At 44.7% G+C, this 24,318-nt stretch overlaps 1 protein-coding gene across 1 annotated transcript in view; it reads right to left on the bottom strand.

Moving 5' to 3' along the window:
* The window catches only part of LOC109882687 (membrane-associated guanylate kinase, WW and PDZ domain-containing protein 2-like), a 296,510-nt gene that overhangs the window by 24,398 nt on the left and 247,794 nt on the right, over window positions 1-24,318 (bottom strand). Inside the window, exons 10-11 of the mRNA XM_031798160.1 lie at window positions 18,854-19,543; window positions 3,360-3,391 (exon numbers count right to left, since the gene is read on the bottom strand). Coding sequence (XP_031654020.1) covers window positions 3,360-3,391; window positions 18,854-19,543 — 722 coding nt within the window. The remainder of the gene's footprint in view (window positions 1-3,359; window positions 3,392-18,853; window positions 19,544-24,318) is intronic.

The raw sequence follows: 24,318 nt of genomic DNA, 5'->3' as shown, positions 1-24,318 counted from the left end.
GGTGTCTCTATTGTGGAAAACATTATTGTGGTGTCTCCAATACAATGCAGAAAAGCCAGCAGTGCTAATGTCAAAACAGGTTTATTTAGACCCAAATACTCTCAGCAGTGTTGAATCCCAAACCACTCAGTGTGCGTCCAGGAGAAAAAGAGAGAAGTGGTAATTTATGCGGGTGTAAAACCAAACAATGCAGTTAAATGGTTAAGTGCATAAAATATGATTTATCTTCCTATTTGAAATAAGCACCACACTTATTTGAAGTCATACACACTATGACCTATTTTGACAAGCTGAGCTGCTTTCTTGTGTTGTACAAATGTCAGTTGTCTTTAGAAAACAGAGTTGTGTTGATGAGATAGTGAAGATGACACATTGGTATGTTAGGATCACAGTGAGAATGATAGTTGTCTCTAGTACCACCCCATAAAATGACTTGTTTGATATCAGGAGCTGTATAAAAAGATGCTGCCAAGGCATCTAGTTCCATCGAACCAAGGCAAAATCAAAGTGTTCCCACTCTGTGTGGTTCCACCCATCTCTGCTACTGATCTTTGGAATGTCTGAGTGTCTGGCCGTGTAATGGCAGGGTGACAGTCAGGGGATCTTATTAAGTCTGGACCAGACTATAGCACTATCACTTCCCCTACTTCCTCCTCCTCCTCCGTCTCTCTCTCCCTCCATCTATTATGCTGTATGTACTAAGTGAAGTATGAAGTATGTCAGTCTTTCCTAACTGGCCCTGAGAGGGATAAATAAAGTTGTTTTGAATTGAATCTTTCCCCTTCATTTAGTCACAGGCAGTCAGGCTCTTTAAGACTGTATGACCCGTGTATGTGGCTAGAGACTGCTGTTTCCTACACACAACACTCTCAGGTCCGGCCATAAATTGATTCTGCATCCACACCAATAGTACTACATACTACTATATTCTGTATATTCTGTTTTTCACTCTCATGACTATATGAGAATATACTCATATATGAACAGGCTTTGTTCCAAACTGAATTCAGATGGCAGGGCATCATTAGTATTTGTGCCAACTTTGAGTCACATTTACAGAACTCCCATAGTCTCTGTTTTTAAACTTTGTATCCATGTTGGAATATTTGGGCTACGGGAATCGTCCTGAATTAATGATATCCAATTAAACCTGGGCTGAACTCTGCACTCTGTGTTGGCAGCTGCTGGTGCTCTGAAGCCTGTTCTGCAACATAGCTCAATGTGTGGGGAGGAACAAATACACGCTAGGGAAGAGAGAGAGAGAAAGAGCGGCTTCGGCTGGACCGCCCGCCCGACTGACTGACTGACTGACCCAGGCACTTCTTCTCTGGGAGCTCAGATTCAGAATTACTATCAATCTGTTTGAAACTGAGAGATTCAACAAAGAGGAGAACAGAAATGAGCTACAATGAGGAAAAATCTATGAGAGGGCTTGAGAGTAGAGCTGGACCGATTATGATTTTTCAATGCCGATACCGATAATTGGATGACCAAATAAAGCCGATACCGATTAATCGGACGATTTAAAAAAATGTATTTGTAATAATGACAATTACAACAATACTGAATGAACACTTATTTTAACTTAACATAATACATCAATAAAATCTATTTAGCCTCAAATAAATAATGAAACATATTCAATTTGGTTGAAATAATGCAAAAACAAAGTGTTGGAGAAGAAAGTAAAAGTGCAATATGTGCCATGTAAGAAAGCTAACGTTTAAATTCCTTGCTCAGAACATGAGAACATATGAAAGCTGGTGGTTCCTTTTAACATGAGTCTTCAATATTCCCAGGTAAAAAGTTTTAGGTTGTAGTTATTATAGGAATTATAGAACTATTTCTCTCTATACGATTTGTATTTCATATACCTTTGACTATTGGATGTTCTTATAGGCACTTTAGTATTGCCAGAGTAACAGTATAGCTTCCAACCCTCTCCTCACCGCTACCTGGGCTCGAACCAGGAACACAACGACAACAGCCACCCTCGAAGCAGCGTTACCCATGCAGAGCAAGGGGAACAACTACTCCAAGTCTCAGAGCCGTTCCTAGGCCGTCATTGAAAATAAGAATGTGTTCTTAACTGACTTGCCTCGGTAAATAAAGTTGTAAAAAAAAAAAAAAGGTTTTATAAAATGGGCAAAATTGGCGTCTAAAAATACAGATTTCCGATTGTTATGAAAACTTGAAATTGGCCCTAATTAGTCGGCCATTCTAATTAATCGGTCGACCTGTACTTGAGAGAGCTGCTGACAAGCAGGGACTGCTTCTTCTGAGTCCATGGATGTGTGGAATGTTATGATCTGTAGCCAAATGAGCTGGGGTTAGTAGCTGGTTAGCTATATCAGAGCAAAACTAGAACATGAAGTAGCATGAAATGGGCACACACACACCCTTGCGCACACACACACCCTTGTTTCTTGGCAATACACCATGTCTAACTCGACTCAGAGAGTGATCTGAGAGACATTGTAGCAGCTCTTCCTTGTCTGGATGACAAGTGTTTGTTTGTCTGTCCAAACACTCAATAGACAGACAGACAGACAGACGCTAGGTTTGAACAAGAGTGCTGTCTAAGAGGTCTCAGACATCTTTAAAGTTTCAGCTTTCAACATGTTAGTACAATCTGTCTCGACAAAAACTAAAAATACAACATTTGTATATTTTGTCTGACATATATGACATCTGAGAAAACATAGTTATGACAAAAGATGATCAGGAAAGATAGCTAAGTTAGTAGCAGATCAATATCAGCCTGGAGATGAAGGGAAGAATGGATGAGTGATCATTTCTCGGTATGACTGTTAGAAAAGGGTTCTCTCACTCTCTCTATCAGGGATACAGAGGAGCTGAGAGAAGGATGGAATGTTGAGGGGACCATGCCAACCCAGAATCTGGACCATAGATATAGCATTACTAGAAGAGCATCTGGTCTAGCAGTTTGCATAGACGTAGACTGTCATGTGCATAGACATACACCACATCGAATGACCATCAAGATTTATTTAGATCATGGCCCATCTGGCTCACGGTACGACGAGTCTAGTAATTCTATATCTATGAGTGGGCCACTTAACCCTTTCCTCTGCATGTGACGGCAAGAGGAAGGGTCCAACTCAAGGCCAGGATACAGCAGCAGCCGAGACACGACAACAGCACTACAGTTAGTATAAGGGAAGGGAATAGAATAGAGTAGTCATTCTCAGCTAGTTCAGAAGATATAGATTTAAGGTTATGTAGTAAAGTCAATCAGAGCAGCTCCAACATATATGCACAGTGCAGCCATTTTGTTAACTAAATGAGTCAATTAGAATTAATGGGAGAGCTGAGGCTCGGAAGACAATGCATTTTACCTGTTTAGGGGTCTTCCAGGGTGAATAGTGACCTGCAATAGTGAGAAAACAACAATGTTTAGCCTAGAGAGTAGTGGCAGCCATTACATTAGGTCTGAGCTGGTCTGTCTGTGTCTGAGGGCTACTCCACGAACTAAGGAAAGATAACAAAACTTAAACGGAATAAAACATTTAGAAACCAATGGAAAAATGACAGATTTACACTGAAAGCAATGAGAGGGCTGCAAAATAATCTCACCCCAAGTGGTGCGATGCAATGTCCTTGAGAAGCAGATTCTTGAAGCACCAGAAAGACAATGGGTCAGAGAGGATCTTACAGTTGGTCTCCAAGCCAATGGGATGTTGAAAACTGCCACCACCACAGTGCACAACACATTAAGAACAGCTGCTCTTTCCATCATAGACTGACCAGGTGAATCCAGGTGAAAGATAGGATCCCTATTTGACATCACTTGTTAAATTCCCTTCAATCAGTGTAGATGTTGGGGAGGAGACAGGTTAAATAAAAACTGAGACATGGATGGTGTATGTGTACCATTCAGAGGGTGAATGGGCAAGATGTAAGTACGTTTGAACAGGATATAGTAGTAGGTGCACTGGTTTGTGTCAAGAACTGCAACACTGCTGGGTTTTTCACGCTCAACAGTTTCTCGTGTGTATCAAGAAAGGTCCTCCACCTAAAGGACTTCCAGACAACATGACACAACCGTGGGAAGCATTGGAGTCAACATGGGCCAGCATCCCTGTGGAATGCTTTCGGCACCTTGTAGAGTCCATGCCCCGACGAATTGAGTCTATTCTGAGGTCAAAAGGGGGGTTCAACTCAATGTTAGGAAGGTGTTCCTAATGTTTGGTATACTCAGTGTATATATATATACATTACCGTATGTGTTTTTAAATTATCCCAAATAATTGATAGGGGATCATATTGGAGAAGCCTTTGCCAATATTTGGATACACATCCAGGCTTGATCTTACAACAGCATTCTCTGTCATTGAATTAGCCTTACAGGGACAACGCTTGGGAAAAACACCAGAGGTGACAGTCTGATAAAGAAAGAAATGGGATTCACACAGAAGGAGAATAGGTCATAACCTTAGAAAAGCCTAAATGCTCCCCTGACTCTAAAGTTGGATTGAACTGATGAGAATGATTCGATAGGTGACGAGGCTTCACCATTCAACACAATTTCCAATGGACAAATACAGTATAACCTACACAGTAAGTTTCCATGTTAGACTGGTAGATTTTATACAATTCAAGATATACACTACAGCCGTGTTATTCAAACTGTTTCAGCGGGATCCCCATGTTTTCAGCCAAAATTCTGGGGACCTCATTTTTTTCCGGAAGAATTTCTCGGGACCCTGCCCCACCCCAAGTCTAATGACACAACTTTGAAATCAGTACATTTGGATTTTTACATCAACATATAACCTTCAATGCATCACATTTTCTTCTCTTATCAAAATGAAAAGAAACCAATAAATACATTTAATCAATAAAATTATGTTTCTCAAAAACATGTGTATATTGTACCATCTGTCCTCAAAACGTTTGGTTCCAAATATAATTCTACACATGTTTTTATTTTGCAACCCCTACTGCAGTTCCCCCGACCCCGAATCTCACTGCACTACAGTGTACAGAGCCGTGTAGGTCCTGTAATTGTGTGGTTTTAGGAAGTCATTGCATGCACTTAATTACGTCATTTGCTAGCAGTCGTATGGACCTCTGCCTTGGATTGAATCATTCAGGGAACTGTAGTCACAACAGTCACAGCATGTGTGTGGGGTGATGACATATCACAACACTACTGTGCTTGGACCACATACTGCCAGGCCAGAGGGCTCCAACTGTTTCTCGGGTAAATATTCATATTCCCGTTAAAGGTGTCTACTTGTAATATATCAACATGGACTGTGACTTTCGTTAATTGATTGAAGGCATACCAGAGGCGCTGTGTGAATGTGCAACGTTTGGGGATGATTTTGCCCGGGGTTAGTGTGAATGAATTGACTGTATTAGGAGTAGGTCATGTGTTTTCAATGGGAAAACAGAACCCAATTCGCTCCATATACCCATCCCCTGAGCATTAACATACACCCATCTGTAAGCTGTAAGTAATATGGTGGAAGCTACACCACCACGCTTCTATCTGTCCAGACCGAAGAGGAAGGGCGAGTCCCTACCACCATCACTGCCATTTAAACAGGTCCAGCCAACATTTACTCAGCAAATGACAACATTCCACATTCTACTTCAGCCTAGAACACATGATCACAACAAACAGAGTGTAACAGAATGCAGGAATTCCAGCGGTACTCACCCCCGCCAGTGTTCACACACAGAGCTATGCAACGCAAGGCAGCAGTCTCACATCAAAAGACCCAGCTTCATAACACATACGGCCCAAACTATTCACTCCACATCGGCCCCCCCGGAGAAACAGGGAGGAACGTAATAAACAACAAACAAACAACAGACTGTCTGTCTACTCAATTCAATTTTCAGCCCCTCCAGGAACAGAACGTTGTGGATGCAAATCGTCATGGATCGAATCAGCGAGTGTCTGCCTGCGTTACATGCCAGGAGGCTTCCCAGCACTAGTCTCTTTTTAAGGGCGCAATCACACCGTAAACATGCCCTCCATCACCAACGAGTGGCACAGCAGAAATGGAAAGTGATCAACAAAAGAGAGGCGGTGGTAGAGGATGGAGGAAGGGAGAGAGATGAAGCGACAGAGAAGACATATTTGCAAACTATCAGTCTCTCTCAGTGAGTCATCAATCTGACTGGAGCTTGCCTTGCACAGATCCACGGCTAGAATATAGATTTTTATAGATGGGGGGGAAATTACAGCAGCTTATCAGGAACGACTTTAACAATTCTCAAATCCAATTATTTTTTTGGACAGCTCTATCAGCACAGGCACAACATATATACAGATGAGAAAGAACCCACATTACTGGGTGACACATGAGAGAGCGTTCAGAAGGCAGGCCTGTTTTTGAATGAAAACTGACTCTCTTCACTTTCTCAAAACAAGGTCAATCAAAACGAGTGCTCTTAGGATGACCTGCTATCAACCGGCATTACTTCAAGACAGAACAACCTGTGTTCCCTGGGAAAGGCAGAGCAACAACCATCATGGAGGGTACTCCACAGGGGAAATCCATTCATTGTTAACTCAAGCATAGGAGGTGTTTGGTTAGACAGAGATGTCAGTGGTGCCCTTTCCTATGGTAGATCAGCACTGAGATGTATTGAGTGACAGACTCTTGCCTCTGTTCCTGTGAGACCCCATAGCAGAGAACATTACTGAGTCAAATATGTTCTAATACCTGAGCTGCATTTCATTTAGTTTGCCTGGTACAGTAGAACCAATTTTATAGTTCAGATAGTGCAGGGATCTGAGCTAGCGCCACATCTGCAAGTTAACCATGACAGGTCACGTTATCATTAGCCTACAGTACTCGTAGTACAGTAAGCCACCTACAGTGCATAATACTTGCAATGATGACATTCCACCTGGAGATCTGATAGAGTAGAGATGTCTGAAGTGAGTCATTTGAGTCACTGAGCAATGGGACAGGACCATGTAAGAGCAGCGGGACAGGACCATGTAAGAGTATTGGGACAGGACCATGTAAGAGCAGCGGGACAGGGCCATGTAAGAGCAGTGGGACAGGACCATGTAAGAGCACTGGGACAGGACCATGTTAGAGTACTGGGACAGGACCATGTTAGAGCAGCGGGACAGGACCATGTTAGAGCATTGGGACAGGACCATGTAAGAGCATTGGGACAGGACCATGTTAGAGCAGCGGGACAGGACCATGTTAGAGCACTGGGACAGGACCATGTAAGAGCATTGGGACAGGACCATGTAAGAGCACTGGGACAGGACCATGTTAGAGCAGCGGGACAGGACCATGTTAGAGCAGCGGGACAGGACCATGTTAGAGTAGCGGGACAGGACCATGTTAGAGCAGCGGGACAGGACCATGTTAGAGCACTGGGACAGGACCATGTAAGAGCAGTGGGACAGGACCATGTAAGAGCAGTGGGACAGGACCATGTTAGAGCAGCGGGACAGGACCATGTAAGAGTATTAGGACAGGATCATGTAAGAGCAGCGGGACAGGATCATGTAAGAGTATTAGGACAGGATCATGTAAGAGCAGCGCGACAGGATCATGTATGAGTATTAGGACAGGATCATGTAAGAGCAGCGGGACAGGATCATGTAAGAGTATTAGGACAGGATCATGTTAGAGAAGCGGGACAGGACCATGTTAGAGCAGTGGGACAGGACCATGTTAGAGCAGCGGGACAGGACCATGTAAGAGCAGTGGGACAGGGCCATGTAAGAGCAGTGGGACAGGACCATGTAAGAGCAGTGGGACAGGACCATGTAAGAGCACTTGGACAAGACCATGTTAGAGCAGCGGGACAGGACCATGTTAGAGCAGCGGGACAGGACCATGTTAGAGCAGCGGGACAGGACCATGTAAGTGCAGTGGGACAGGACCATGTAAGTGCAGTGGGACAGGACCATGTAAGAGCAGTGGGACAGGACCATGTTAGAGCAGCGGGACAGGACCATGTAAGAGTATTAGGACAGGATCATGTAAGAGCAGCGGGACAGGATCATGTAAGAGTATTAGGACAGGATCATGTTAGAGAAGCGGGACAGGACCATGTTAGAGCAGTGGGACAGGACCATGTTAGAGCAGCGGGACAGGACCATGTAAGAGCAGTGGGACAGGACCATGTAAGAGCAGTGGGACAGGACCATGTAAGAGCATTGGGACAGGACCATGTAAGAGCACTTGGACAGGACCATGTTAGAGCAGCGGGACAGGACCATGTTAGAGCAGCGGGACAGGACCATGTTAGAGCAGCGGGACAGGACCATGTTAGAGCACTGGGACAGGACCATGTAAGAGCAGTGGGACAGGACCATGTAAGAGCAGTGGGACAGGACAATGTTAGAGCAGCGGGACAGGACCATGTAAGAGTATTAGGACAGGATCATGTAAGAGCAGCGGGACAGGATCATGTCAGAACAGCGGGCCAGGACCATGTAAGAGTATTAGGACAGGATCATGTTAGAGCAGCAGGACAGGACCATGTTAGAGCAGTGGGACAGGACCATGTTAAGAGCAGCGGGACAGGATCATGTAAGAGCAGCGGGACAGCACCATGTTAGAGCAGCGAGACAGGACCATGTTAGAGCAGCGGGACAGGACCATGTTAGAGCAGCGAGACAGGACCATGTTAGAGCAGCGGGACAGGACCATGTTAGAGCAGCGGGACAGGACCATGTTAGAGCAGTGAGACAGGACCATGTTAGAGCAGCGGGACAGGATCATGTAAGAGCAGCGGGACAGGACCATGTTAGAGCAGCGGGACAGGATCATGTAAGAGCAGCGGGACAGGACCATGTTAGAGCAGCGGGACAGGACCATGTTAGAGCAGCGAGACAGGAGAATGTAATGACCAGAGAGATTAGGACCGTGCTGCCCGGCAGTTTTACTGTGACTCTTCTGCTCCAATGAGACCATGCTGACCCATTGCAGTTTCCTGTGGCACCTAATCGATAACCTAGGTGGAGCACTGAACAACTGGGCCTACCCATGGTCCTAATGCCCCTCCGGATATCAGGTAGTGTATATTGTATTAAGGAAGGGATACTGAATTTGGGGGCTTGAGGGCTGAAGTACTGCTGACTTTCTTTTCTACCTTGATTAATTGATTGGCTGGCTGAGGTTTGAATCACTTCCTGATTAGAATAAAAATGATAAATGTCTGATGTAAAGTGTGACTGTCAGTGAGAGGGCTGGCATATTTTCTGTCTACGGCGAAAGAGCTCTATGCTAAATGAATCAGTAACATATAATGGGACTTAGTGCTGTCCCCGTACAGTTAATGAGTTGATTGAATCAGAGCCATACGAGACCCTATGTAGATGTAGGTACTTCCAACATGACACGACACACCTGCACACGCGTGCACACACACAGATACACTGCACGCAAACACAGACACTCACAACAGTGAAGAGCACTATAATATCACACCGCCAGGCTAACAGCAGGCCATGTCATTATTTAAATGAGATTTGGATAACACTACAATTTGATGGAATCTTGTATAGCTTATGAATATACATAAAGCCCGCAGGGACAGTTAGCTACTTTAAATAATATCTGCCGCATGAAAATTGATTTTGATTTTGTTGCATGCTGGTTTCATGTTCCCTCACGTGTTCAATACAGTACCAACACACATCCAGCTGAGGAACAGTAGAAACGATGTGCAGAGAGAAAACTCCATGCTTCAATCCGCATTACAGCTCACAACCCAGTCATTGTCCCTACTACTCGTATAATAGAATCACACTTTAATCGCACGCTTTAAACACACTCCAAATAAAAGGGCCCAGTTTTGGCAATGGAGCCGTTAAGCCGATCCAGGTTAAGCACCCTACTTAGACTCGCTACACACTTTTGTGAAGCCTTAACCCCTTACTCAATGAAAGTGATCTTAGCACCACTCAACCCTAGTAATGTGTCTAACCTCTTCCAGCCCCGCTGGGATCTGACCTGGCTGCTCACCCATAAGCCATTTGGATGTCTCTCCCACCTCCCTCTCTCTTCCTGTTCCTCTCTCCTAGGGCCATTCTGTTTGGCCAAGGATTCCTGCAGCGGCACAGGGCAGTTCTGGATTGGCTCAGCTCTGCATGGTGCATGTTGGTGGAGACAGAGCTGTGAACATGGCTGTTGCTGTTCAGCACTGTACTGGTCTGGCAGGCAGCCTGCTCTAGCGCCTCTTACTGTTAGCCAATGAATCACTGTCTGGCTGTGTGCTGAATAATCCCTGTGTTGCTGGGCGGCGCTCATTGATTCAAAGACTCTTCATCCCTCCCTTCTCTCTCTCTTCATTGTGATAGTCATCTCTGGTCCAGCCTGGAGGAAGATATAGCCATCTTAAAGAGCATTAGGAGGGAACAGGACAGGCCAATTGAGCAAGAAAGACTAGAATGACTCACACACACTGGCAGCAACCGTCAAGAGAAAACCTCAGTGAAAGAGTGTACTCGACCAGTAAACAGCTATTGACCATGTATGGGTGTATGAGTATGTGTGTACTGTGTATGGGTTTCTGCTGATGGGTAAGCATGGGTGGGCGAACATATGTGAACTTCACAATCCTGCCACGTCGAGGCACACTAAACGGACATGTCTGAAATCCTCCAATTAGTGTTGAAGGCAGCTTGGGTAATGGTGTAGATAGGCCTTAATGAGGTTGTCTGCAGCACACTCGCTAATTAGTGGCGCTGGTGAGAGACACGGCGGCTATTTGTATTGGCAGAAACAGGCCAGGAGTCAGCAGGGAGTTGAAGGGATGGCTGAATATCTTAACTTTATTAGGAGAACAGGACCGTTTAAAAGTGATCACGTGTAATTCACTGGATGTTAGGGATGGTAAGTGAGTCCGTTTCTGATCCATGGAGGAGAGAGTAAACGGTGTGGACCTCCTCCATTCCTGACGATGAGCGTTATGGGAATTGATACCAATACAAGTGAAGACATACACATGGATGAACACACACACACACATACACACACAACCAAACATAAGCTCACACACACACGTTCACATCGCAAGCTCAAGTGACTGCACTGATAACATACATTTAGCTGTCATAAGGTAGTTATGAAGTAGCAAACCATGAAGCAATAATGAACAGCTATATGACATGAACAGCAGAAAGCTATGGGCTAGAGGCACGATGTAAACACAGACATTACACCCACAGTGCATGTACAGCTAATATATGTGTTTCTGCTACCATTTAGCAATGATGATTACTAACGTCACTTCAAATACTATAATATTTGTGGAGACATGGTGTAAAAAAAAAAAGACACATTCAATGAAGCCTCCACACAGTGACAGTGGTTGCAACTTTCACGGCAACGCTCATCCGTTGAGTACTGGTGACCATGACAACGTGCAACCAGGCTACATCATAAACAAACAAGAGCACACACACACACGCAATCGCACACAAGTAAGCAGGCACACGCACAGAGTGCTGGGCCCTCTCTAAATTCATACATCTCAATAGTCAATAGCTCCCAGAGATAAGAGCTCTCCCTCTTCCTAGTTAGTGAGGCCTGTGGCCATCCTCTGACAGACAGAGCTGCTGTGGCGTAACTCAGCCCCCACTGATCATTTAGGATCTCACTAACGCTGTCTCTGCCTTTAATGGAGGGGTTGGCACGGCAACCCGCCATAAAAGAGCCCCGACAGCGCCGCGAGGCTCTACACGGACAAGAAATCATGAGTGTGTGTGTGTGTGTGTGAAAGAGATGAGCGTTTAATAATAAGGTTGTCGCAGCTTCCATCTCTGGTGACAGAGGGTGTCAGTACTAAACACATCCACCAGATGGTGCTGTCTCAGTGTGTTGTGAGGCTGGGAGGTGGTAGACTGTAGACACGTCTGGAGCCGTCTGACTGTTATTAGATGAGCCGCATGCCAGGGCTAGCCACACAACCATCTGGCCCCACCACACACACACACACACACACACACACACACACGCACGCTCATACACACACTGCTGCACAATGGACAGAGCCAATGCATAATCAACAAGTTAGCTAGTCCTCCCTCTGCTCTCTCTCGCTGTTTGAGAGTGTTCACCAAATAGATGAGCTGTGTGTATGTGTGTGTGTCTGTGTGTATGTGCCATGACACAAACAAGCCATTTGAGAGTCAATGAGAAGAGAGGACGTGTTTGCTAGTTATGTGTAATGTGGTGAGACAGACAGACATTGGCGATCACCTCTATACTCTCTCTCTGGGCAGTGAGTCGAGTGGAGGCACAGGTCCTCAGGGACCGAGACAGGGGCCATTTTAATTAGAATGTATGGCCTGGGTCCAGTTCCCTGACAGCCCAGCCAAATCGCTGGGCATTAAGAGCTGGAACATCATTTCAATGGAATGGTGACAGTTTTATTAGGGCCATAATGGCCTGGCTAAACGCTGGAAGCTCTCATCCCTGATTGGTTTGAAGGGATGGAAAGATATTTTTTCTGTTTTCACCCGAAGCAACAGAAGTTAAGATCTGGGAGCCGGGAGGGAGTTTGAGCTATTGGCTGCAGGGGTTGAGGTCATTTCCATTCCAATTCAGTTCAAGTTAGGACATGAGGTGAATTGAAATTCCAATTCAAACACTGAAAAAATCCTAATGGAAGAAAAATGAGTTTATGACTGCATCCCCAGTCAATGTGGTATGGGTGGGTGGGTGGGTGGGGGGGGGGGGGGGGGAGCATGTTTGAAGCAGACTGAATCGTGTCAAGTGACTACTATGACCTTTCAACTTCACCGCCTGTCTGTCACAAGATGTCCGACAAACAAACATTCCACTGTGGCGTTCTGCCTCAGGGTGGTGGCGTGGAGGAGCTAAATGGTGCTAAGTGGGTTTGATGTAATGTGACTAAATCTACATCAGTTAGCTAGCTGCTTCATGGGCCAGCAGGCAGCACTTCTAGGAGAGCGCACTCCTTTTGACCTCCAGCTCTGCTCGACCGCCAGGGTCCGACTACCACACAGATGGGAGGCTCTCTGTGTGTGTGTGTGTGTATTGGGCATCCCTCATGAGACAAAACCCTCTCAGCACCCAATCCCTTTCTCCACTTCCTGGTCTCACATCTTCTGCTTTCTTCTCTCCTCCATTCCCCTGCTTCCTCCTTCCCTCTGTTTTTCATTCTGTTCACATGCGCTCTGTGGGGCCCTGGATTACATGCCAGCCTAATAAAGAAAGAAATGTGCAACTGACAGTAGATCAATTCCTAAAATGACATTGACCTTTCTCTGTAAGTTAGTCACCATGGAGCTATCTGCCTGGCTCTCTGACTATTAGTCTTCTACCAGTTGATCAACAATTATTGACGGGGTGTGTGTGTGTGTGTGTGTGTGTGTGTGTGTGTGTGTGTGTAGCTGAGGCATTGTGGGGCATTATTGTAATCACTGACTCCACACTTCTGTAGGGCAGGAGGATTAATGGGAGCTTCCTGATCACAGTAGGCTTAACTACAACTCATGTCCTGCTATTAACATCTACGGTGGATGGGATCACTCCCTCTCTCTCTCTCCCCTGAATGATACAAAACCATACTGACGTCACATTAAACAAGGTCCATCAAGTAGAGGGTTTCTACCTTATATTAGAAAGGGACAATTTTCTGACTTTGACCAGTGACATTGAGTTCCATATACAATTGTATCAGATTTCCTACCCCAATTCTAGCCCAAGTAATGTACCTGTATAAGCACAGCATTCATATAACTGATCTATCTGATGTGATCCTCTATACAATACAACACTCCAATCATCCTTGAGGAAACAAGAGGAGAATCATAGTATGACTGAGATAAAGATGGCTAGCCTGTTACATGTTGTCTGTTGCATGTTGCCTGTTACATGTTGCCTGTTACATGTTGTCTGTTAGCAGCATGTTACATGTTGCCTGTTAGCAGCCCGTTACATGTTGTCTGTTAGCAGCCTGTTACATGTTGCCTGTTAGCAGCCCGTTACATGTTGCCTGTTGGCAGCCCGTTACATGTTGCCTGTTAGCAGCCCGTTACATGTAGCCTGTTAGCAGCCTGTTACATTTTGCCTGTTACCAGCCAATTACATGTTGCCTGTTAGCAGCCCGTTACATGTTGCCTGTTAGCAGCCCGTTACATGTTGCCTGTTAGCAGCCCGTTACATGTTGCCTGTTAGCAGCCCATTACATGTTGCCTGTTAGCAGCCCGTTACATGTTGCCTGTTAGCAGCCCGTTACATGTTGCCTGTTAGCAGCTTGTTACATGTTGCCTGTTAGCAGCCTGTTACATGTTGCCTGTTAGCAGCCTGTTGCCTGTTAGCAGCCCGTTACATGTTGCCTGTTAGCAGCCTGTTGCCTGTTAGCAGCCCGTTACATGTTGCCTGTTAGCAGCCCGTTACATGTTGCCTGTTAGCAGCCTGTTGCTTGTTAACAGCCCGTTACATGTTGCCTGTTAGCAGCCCGTTACATGTTGCCTGTTAGCAGCCTGTTGCCTGTTAGCAGCCCGTTACATGTTGCCTGTTAGCAGCCCGTTACATGTTGCCTGTTAGCAGCCTGTTGCTTGTTAACAGCCCGTTACATGTTGCCTGTTAGCAGCCCGTTACATGTTGCCTGTTAGCAGCCCGTTACATGTTGCCTGTTAGCAGCCTTTTAAATAAAATAAAAAAATGTTTTACCTTTATTTAACCAGGCAAGTCAGTTAAGAACAAATTCTTATTTTCAATGACGGCCTAGGAACAGTGGGTTAACTGCCTGTTCAGGGGCAGAACGACAGATTTGTACCTTGTCAGCTCGGGGGTTTGAACTTGCAACCTTTCGGTTACTAGTCCACCGCTCTAACCACTAGGCTACCCTGCCGCCCCAAGCCTGTTACATGTTGTCTGTTAGCAGCTTGTTACATGTTGTCTGTTAGCAGCCTGTTACATGTTGTCTGTTAGCAGGCCTTTCTCTCAGACAAACAAGACGGAAATAAAAGCACTATAGCGCGAATGAGCAACTAGCGGTGGCTTGTTAACATTCTATATCCTGATCAGGTCATCGTCTATTTATTGCACGCTGTAATTCTCTGCACACAAAAGTCTGACATACTTTTCTAAAAGAAAGGTTGCAGAGCAAATAGAAAACAGACACCTTGAAAATGATTCATTGTTTTTATCAAGCAGGAAATTGAATAGGTGACCACAGTGCTATTGGGTTCCAAATAAAATCTTAAAAGGTGCAATATGCAGAAATCGCTCCAACATTTCCTGGTTGCAAAAATTCTAGTAATTTGCCTTATTTCAGTTTGTGACAAAACAAGTAGTCATTGTGTAGTGAATCATCTAAACCGCTATGAAATATATTTTCCATAACCATAACTATAGTTTTTTCAGCTGTTTGAAGCTGGTGTACAAAACCGAAAGTAAAAGAGGCTAAAACTAAACTTAAGAATGGGAAGCATAGAAATAGCGCACATAGAATAGATCTACACTCTATAGCTGTTTGGACACTCATACTAACCGCACTAACCGTACTATTTGTGATGTGAATTGAGTATATAGTATGCTTATTGGTCATAGTATGGATATAGTTAGTATGCCAAAAGTTCCCAGATGTCATACTACATTCTCCAAAATCGGAAGTATACAAGCAGAGGACACTATATCTGTACTTTAGGGCCCATAGTGCAATTCTTCAGGAAATGGGCATAGTTTTCAGATATGAAGAAAATTGCGAAAAATATGCAGCCGAAGTACAACGAGAGCAGATACAAATTCATTGCTTTAACTAATTATGACAAATGTTAAGAAAATGTTGAGCAATGTAATAAAGTAATGACTTTTCAAATAAGTTACCTTACATGTTATGTTGGCTGACAATTTGTTAGCTACACTGTCCTTACGAACCACATAGCATATAATTACAGCAGTATGTACCGGTATGTTGTTAGCTAGCTACCTAAAGTTAGTTGAATACTAATACATCAAACGTGCCAATATATTAACTATAGGCTAACTAACTACCCAACGCTTATTTACTTGATTATTCCCTTCATTCTTAGCTTAGCTAAATGGTATAGACTTTGTGCGCTCTCAATGGACATTCGGGTGCTTTCGTAAATGCACTCCGATTTGCAGAATAATGAATATACGAGCGCCCAACACCCGTTGAATATGGCTGGTGTCAGTAAACGTTAGGGAAAAAAAGTTATTAAATTGTTGCCAGCAGCACAGTTACAGTCACCAACTCTCTGGATAACATGAAAACTGCCTAACCAGCTCTGCTAGGGCGAGTAAAATGGTCAGAGTGGTCTCATTTGTGTCTGGAAGTAGCTAACAAGCTAGCCAACGTTAGTGTGGGTGCTTGACTGTCATTGTAAGGTCAGAACCCTCAAAGCAACCCTACTCCTCGGCCCGGGCGTCCAGTGTGCGCTCTGAGAGCGAAACGCTCTGAATTTACAAATGGACAATCTGACAAAGCTCGGAATTTACGAGCACACTCTGGCACTCCAGATGGAATTTAAAAACACACCCGAAGTCGTAAAATGTCTAACTAGTCATTTGTATGCTATAACTAGCTAGCAAGAGGTTGCATAGCAACAGCATCAACTTTCGGTAGACAGGCGAAGAGTTAGTACGCTCAACTGAAAGGATACTGTTCGTTTACAGTATACTAAAATGACCTAGTAGTATGTAGTATATACTCACTAAGTATGTAGTATACAGTATGTTAGTAAGGGTAGCAGCTTATATCTTGCTCACGTCATTGTCTTTTTATTTGGGCTGTAATTTTCTGCACACAAAAGTCTAGACTCTGCACACATACTAAACTTTTCTAAAAGAAAGGTCGCAGTACAAATAGAAAAACTTAAAAACCTTTAATGTGAGTCAGAGTTTTTATCAAGCAGGAATTGTAGTCAATAAAATCTCTGTTCGGATGCCAAAGAAAGAGAGCAAGCTAAATATGCACAACATGAGTCCTTCAGAGTAAATGGAAGGTAAGCACTTCTTCTCCCCAGTAAGTAAAGTAAAGTAGAGTAAAGATCACGTGAGAGTAGCTGTGTGTCAGTTAAACACGGCCATACTGTATAATGGGTTTCTGTGGTCTTAGGACAGGACACACACAGACAGGACACACACACTCACCTGGACCAGGTCACCAGGAAAAGAGAGAGAGAGAGAGAGAGTAAAAGGAGGAGAAAGACAGTGTGAGAGAGCTTTGAGAAAGTTTCGAGAATGACACAAATGTTAATTTCCACAGAGTTTGCTGCCTCAGTGTCTTTAGATATTTTTGTCAGATGTTACTATGGAATACTGAAGTATAATTACAAGCATTTCATAAGTGTCAAAGGCTTTTATTGACAGTTCCATGAAATTGATGCAAAGAGTCAATATTTGCAGTGTTGACCCTTCTTTTTCAAGACCTCTGCAATCCGCCCTGGCATGGTGTCAATTAACTTCTGGGCCATATGAGGGCAGCCCATTCTTGGATAATCAATGCTTGGAGTTTGTCAGAATTTGTGGGTTTTTGTTTGTCCACCCAACTCTTGAAGATTGACCACAAGTTCTCAATGGGATTAAGGTCTGGGGAGTTTCCTGGCCATGGACCCAAAATATTGATGTTTTGTTCCCTAAGCCACTTAGTTATCACTTTTGCCTTATGGCAAGGTGCTCCATCATGCTGGAAAAGGCATTGTTCGTCACCAAACTGTCCCTGGATGGTTGGGAGAAGTTGCTCTTGGAGGATGTGTTGGTACCATTCTTTATTCATGGCTGTGTTCTTTGGCAAAATTGTGAGTGAGCCCACTCCCTTGGCTGAGAAGCAACCCCACACACGAATGGTCTCAGGATGCTTTACTGTTGGCATGACACAGGACTGATGGTAGCGCTCACCTTGTCTTCTCCAGACAAGCTTTTTTCCGGATGCCCCCACAATCGGAAAGGGGATTCATCAGAAAAAATGTCTTTACCCCAGTCCTCAGCAGTCCAATCCCTGTACCTTTTGCAGAATATCAGTCTGTCCCTGATGTTTTTCCTGGAGAGAAGCTGCTTCTTTGCTGCCCTTCGTGCCACCAGGCCATCCTCCAAATGTTTCCGCCTCACTGTGCGTGCAGATGCACTCACACCTGCCTGCTGCCATTCCTGAGCAAGCTCTGTACTGGTGGTGCCCCGATCCCACAGCTGAATCAACTTTAGGAGACGGTCCTGGCGCTTGCTGGACTTTCTTGGGCGCGCTGAAGCCTTCTTCACAACAATTGAACCACTTTCCTTGAAGTTCTTGATGATCCGATAAATGGTTAATTTAGGTGCAATCTTACTGGCAGCAATATCCTTGCCTGTGAAGCCCTTTTTGTGCAAAGCAATGATGACGGCACGTGTTTCCTTGCAGGTAACCATGGTTGACAGAGGAAGAACAATGCTTCCAAGCACCACCCTCCTTTTGAAGCTTCCAGTCTGTTATTCAAACTCAATCAGCATGAAAGAGTGATTTACAGCCTTGTCCTCGTCAACACTCACACCTGTGTTAATGAGAGAATCCCTAACATGATGTCAGCTGGTCCTTTTGTGGCAGGGCTGAAATGCAGTGGAAATGTTTTTGGGGGATTCAGTTCATTTGCATGGCAAAGAGGGACTTTGCAATTGATTGCAATTCATCTGATCACTCTTCACAACATTCTGGTGTATATGCAAATTGCCATCATACAAACTGAGGCAACAATTTGTGAAAATGTATATTTGTGTCATTCTCAAAACTTTTGGCCATGACTGTACAGACAGAGACAGAGAGAGAGAGAGAGATAGAGATGGGTATATGAAGAAGCTCTGCTACATGGAAAGAAAGACAGGAAGTAGCCAGCCGGTTATGGAGGCCCCAGGGTTATTCTTACCTCCTCCACCCCTCTGGATGACCAGGCTTGTCTCAGCCCCGACGGCACACTCCTTGAGCAGCTCCACCACCTGGGTGTGACTGAGGCCCTGCACTCCCTGCTGGTTGATGTCTACGATCAGGTCCCCCTCACACAGACCAGGACACCCCTGGGGCTCCAGCACCTGCTTCACCCTCTGGCCCGTAGGGCTGTCTGCAATGGTGAACCCGAACCCTTCCGCCCCCTTCACCATGGTCAGCGTCAGCAGCTCCGCCTGCGTCGCCCCCGATGACGCCATGGACACAGAGTCCTCGCCGTGCGGCCCGCCGGGCGTCAGGGAGGAGCCGTCCAGGTGGGTGTCGCCGGGGTGTGGCGGCGGAAGGGGTTGATGGTGGTGGTGGGCGTTGAGATGTTGGTCACCGTGCTCCTGGACGAAACGTGCCGTGCGCGAGATGTAGTCCATGTAGCTGTCGTAGTTGGAGCGTCCATTGACCAGGAGGGGGCGCTGCTCCATCAGGCCCAGGGGGGAGAGGAGGGTGGTGGTGGCGCCGGCGCTGGCGCCCGGGTCCTCGGGGTCGTAGGGCAGCTGGTAGCCACGGCAAAGTACCAGGGTTACGCTCTGCCCGATGGGCACTGACTGGAACAGCTTGACCACGTCGGCATGGGTGGTGCCCAGGACACACACGTCATTGATGTACACGATGACATCACCTGGAGGAGGGGAGACACACAGCCAATCAAGGCCAAATAGACTTATAGGGTGTTCAATAGGGCTTATTCAATATTGTGTAGAACAAGCATGGTTCTTTATCATGCAGAATCGGTCTTTGTCTCAGTATCAATACGCTACATTTCTATCTAAAAATGTAATCTGAACGTTGCATTTTACTGAATAGGTTCCAGCATTATTATACCTGAATTAGACGTCAGATAATGGACAAAACCATTAGGCACAGAAATACACTAGTCAGTGAATTGTGTGGTGGACAAACAAGTGAGATTTGCCACACCTCATCACTGTACACTACACACTCGCAGCTATGTAGATAACTCAACTATTTATTGACAATTAATACACACTAGCTCTCTCTCGCTCTGACAAAGTGCCATATCTCGGTCTCCGGTGCTCAATTTAATATTGTATTTTGTGTTCTGTCAGGTGAGATACGGCTCTATATTTCAAAAGATGTTGATTAAGTGGGAGAACACAAGGTGGCATCCATATTTAATTTCAGTCCCGCCAAAACGCACTGCCCAGGTTTATAATGACAATCATTATTTTTCAATTGTAAGCATAATTATTATGCCAATGAGAGAGAAGGAGAGAGAGAAAGGGAGAGAAAGGGAGAGAGAGGGAGAGAGAGAGAGAGATGTATGCACAATTACCATAGACGTTTGCAACTCAGCACAAACAGACCTGGGAACCAGTCTACTTAGCATACCCTGTCATTGTCCTTTCCTTTTTGTGTGGAGACAGAACGCGTTCAGAGTTTAAATGCAGGTTCATATTGACAGAGCGTTAACGTATTCCTGGAGGCAGTGTGACGTGCGGAAGCAGGACTGTTTAATTAATCTGGGTAAATATGGACGACATTTGCCTGGAGCCCTGGTGTCACAATCAATAGCTTCACACGCTCCTTGGAAAACAAATGATGGCGCAATGACCTCATCATGCCATGGCCGCAGTGGCCCAGGAAATCATTCTTTAATGACGGGTGACGAGGAGGGACACCACTGCAGGATTTCACTCGCATTTTCTCACACACCAAATATGCAGGCGCATACATACGAACACACTCACACAGTGCCACACACACACACTTTGTCTTTCTGTCTCTATCCTCCGCTTCTCTTTGACTTCTAGTTCCTTCTCAGAACTATCACGAACCTCTACTCCACATTACCCTACGTCTTAAATCACCAATGTCCTCCAACCTCCACACTATGACCTGACCAATAGAAACACACTATCTAGCACCAAGGACCATGATGCTTCCATCCCTCCCATCATGTCTATCTCCAAAGTCTAATAACATCTATCTTCTACTAATGGTCGTTCAACAGTATGGAACAGAAGACACCCTGCTCCTGCCAAGAACATCCCATCATATCATAGTGTTAAAGTGTCCCCAGTAGGGGGGGTTCTGACTGCAGTGGGTGCCATATGTGTCCATGGCGCAGGACAGAGTAGCCATCTGGACCATTGGCATATACACACACAGACAGAAAGAAAACGACAGAGAGAGAGATATGGAGAAAGAGAGAGAGGGAGAGAGAGATGAAGAGAGAAAGTGAGAAAGAGAGCATTAGCACTGATGATGACAGTGACAACCACAGCACTGTAACTGCACTACTGACCCCACAGCACTGCACTGCTGTCACTGCAGAACAGCTATTTAGTCTATGTGACCCGATTCAGGAAACTAGGCATATGTCGCAAGTCACGGCTTCACAAGAGAGACATTTGAACGTAAAAAAGTATGTGTTTATCAAAATGCCTTCTCGAACCTGTGAACTTTCATGCCTTAATAACAAACTTGTATGCCATTTGTAAATACGAATACATTTTTTAAATAACGAGCCTTGTTGGTTAAGCCGCAGAAAAAGCCAGCAATCTTCCCACTAGCCATGATTGGTTGAGATAATGAGGGGGCTGGACATGCCGAGAGAGAAGTTCGGATTGGTCTGTCATATAGAAGGCTTTTGTCTATTTGAGCTGGTCAGTCTGTGTTGGTAATCGTGTCGAACGCGGCTTTAAAAAAAACATATTGTGTAGTGGAGCTGCATACGTGTTGCACTCCACTTCTGGAGGATCAAGCTTTGAAATCAGTGGAATTAGAGTATGATAGCTAAAAAGATGGAGAAAACACCTGTCTCCGGATTACATCTTCAAACTAAGGGCATCCGTGGCATGGCATCCGTGATAGGGAGACGCATCCATCATGCATAATGATGTATACAAGTAAGATAGTCTAGCGTTAGCTAGCGACATTTTCAGATATTACACATTTCTAATTTTGACAGAAAGTGGTTTCATTTCCAGTTAAAGTGTACTGTTCGCTAGCTAGCTAATGTTAGCTGGTTGGCTCCCTGGCTGACGTTAGTGGTATCCCAGAGCCGATTGCTTTTATAGTTAGAGCCTAATGTTAGCTACCTATCATTGAACCTGGTTAGTTAGCTCCCAGCATATTCATACAGGGTAGTAATGACATGATTTGGCACCGTGTTCATTGTTGTTTACCTAGATTGTTGTTTACGTTAGCTGGCTGGCTCGTTAGTGTGTAATCGTACACGCTGTTTACCTGGCTAGGTTTATTGTTTACCTAGCTAGCTAGCTACATGTCTTTAGCTAAAGTGTACAACACCCGTTGAATATGGCCGATGTCAGTAAACGTCCGCAAAAAAGCGTAATGAAATTGTTGCCAGCAGAGCTGGTTAGGCTGTTTTCATGTTAGATGGGTGGGGCTAAAGCTTAAAAGGGTGTGAACGATGCTGAATGGGTGTAGACAAAAAAGATCTCATCACTAGATACCAAAACATTCAATGGCCATTTTCTCAAAAGTGAGTTTACAAGTTTATCAACTTTCAAAGCAGAATTACTTTCCCATTGTTCCTCAAAAATGCAGTGTATGATCTACCATTTTAGTGTATGACACACCATTTTGTAGCTCTGAGCCTCTACTTGTATCCAATGTAAAATACACAATTTCAAATGTTGCTACATAAGACCGAATCCAGGTGGTGAGTCACCTTTAAGAATAGTAGGTAGCTTCCCTTCACAGGCAGATGCTTTAAGTTTTTAGATAAGGGTACGTGTGTGGGTTTAGTTGTGGAAACAAAGGTACGTTGCTGTTGGTTTGATTGCATGAACCCAACGCTATGTCAATGGACCCCATCACATACCGTGTCACTTTATCCTCCTCCAATACTGTACATTCCAGGTCACTGTATAAGGTCACTTACTTTAACATGAAAAATACTGTGTTTTCCCTCTAACAAATACAGTGTCACATCTAACCACTGTGTCCCGGCTGAAAGAGATGGCATCATATGTTTTTCCTCAACACATTTCTCTGGGTCTGCAACCATGTAGCGAAGCAGGCAGAAGAGGCCGTGTGTACAGTGTGAGTGCGAATGCGAGTGTGTGTGTGTGTGTGTGTGTGTGTGCACGGAATTTCACACTTCCACAGGCCTGGTTTCTCTCTCTCCCTCTATTAACAATGAGCTGCTAGAATCCAACACAGCTTAACTAGGCCACTGAGTCAGGAGAGGAGAGGAGAGGAGAGGAGTGGAGAGGAGAGGAGAGGAGAGGAGTGGAGAGGAGAGGAGAGGAGAGGAGAGGAGAGGAGAGGAGAGGAGAGGAGAGGAGAGGAGAGGAGAGGAGAGGAGAGGAGAGGAGAGGAGAGGAGAGGAGAGGAGAGGAGAGGAGAGGAGAGGAGAGGAGGAGAACGTTGGGAGGACCACAGAATTGATAGTATACCTAGCTATTAAAAATATTGCCTAATCAGACCATTACTGTTGTTCCAGCTGGCTGATGGACATTATTGCAACCTTTACTTGGCGATACTTCCTCAATTCCTGACTTGGAAGACAACGCATGTTTTCAAAACTTCCATGGATAGTTGCAGGTGGTTTGTTTGAATTTAGAAAAAGCTCCGTCATTTTAAAGGTTTTTCTCCATGAAGTAAATACAACAATGTGTACACTGACATCTTGTCTATTTCAAATCTTCTCATCGAGACAGGTGAATGCCATTCAACACGACGATTGATTTCTGAGTCACGCACATGACATAAGACAGTTTGGGGTGGACATCCATCTGTCTCAATGAGATTTGAAAATAATTGAAATAGACAAGTTGGCGGTGTTGGATTACATCATGGAACAAAATAAATATTTAAATGAATAAGGAAGCATTTTCTAAATTCAACCAGCTGCAACTATCCATGGAAGTTTAGAAGACATGCGTTATCTTCCAAGTCGGGAATTGAGGAAGTATCGCCAAGAAAAGGTTGGTCGAAAATGGTCTGTACACCACCTAAGTAATAATACCCATCTACCAGCTGGAAAAGCAGTAATGGTCTGACTCGGCTATAATTTGAATAGCTACATTATAGTGTATCATACATTGTAATACTTCCACATGATATATTGTGGCACATGAAACATATGATCATCTCACAATGTAAAATGTACCATCTAGTCTGACCTGAAATGACCCATCAACTACTGTATCAGCCAACACTATACAGTACAGTATACTACAGTACAGTATAGTATTGTACAGTATAGAATTGTACAGTATAGTACGGTATACTACAGTACAGTATACTACAGTACATTATAGTACAGTACAACCAGGTCAAGGCACTGATGAATGAGTCAGGGAAAATACTGCACTTGGTCAAGTCTAGTAATGCAGAGTAGTTTATAAATACACAGGGCCATGCAGAGTAGTTTATAAATACACAGGGCCATGCAGAGTA

Source organism: Oncorhynchus kisutch, linkage group LG19 (genome assembly GCF_002021735.2).
Source record: "Oncorhynchus kisutch isolate 150728-3 linkage group LG19, Okis_V2, whole genome shotgun sequence".
Lineage (NCBI taxonomy): Eukaryota > Metazoa > Chordata > Actinopteri > Salmoniformes > Salmonidae > Oncorhynchus > Oncorhynchus kisutch.
The sequence above is the reverse complement of the archived record's forward strand: the minus strand, read 5'-3'. Positions and strand labels throughout refer to the sequence as shown.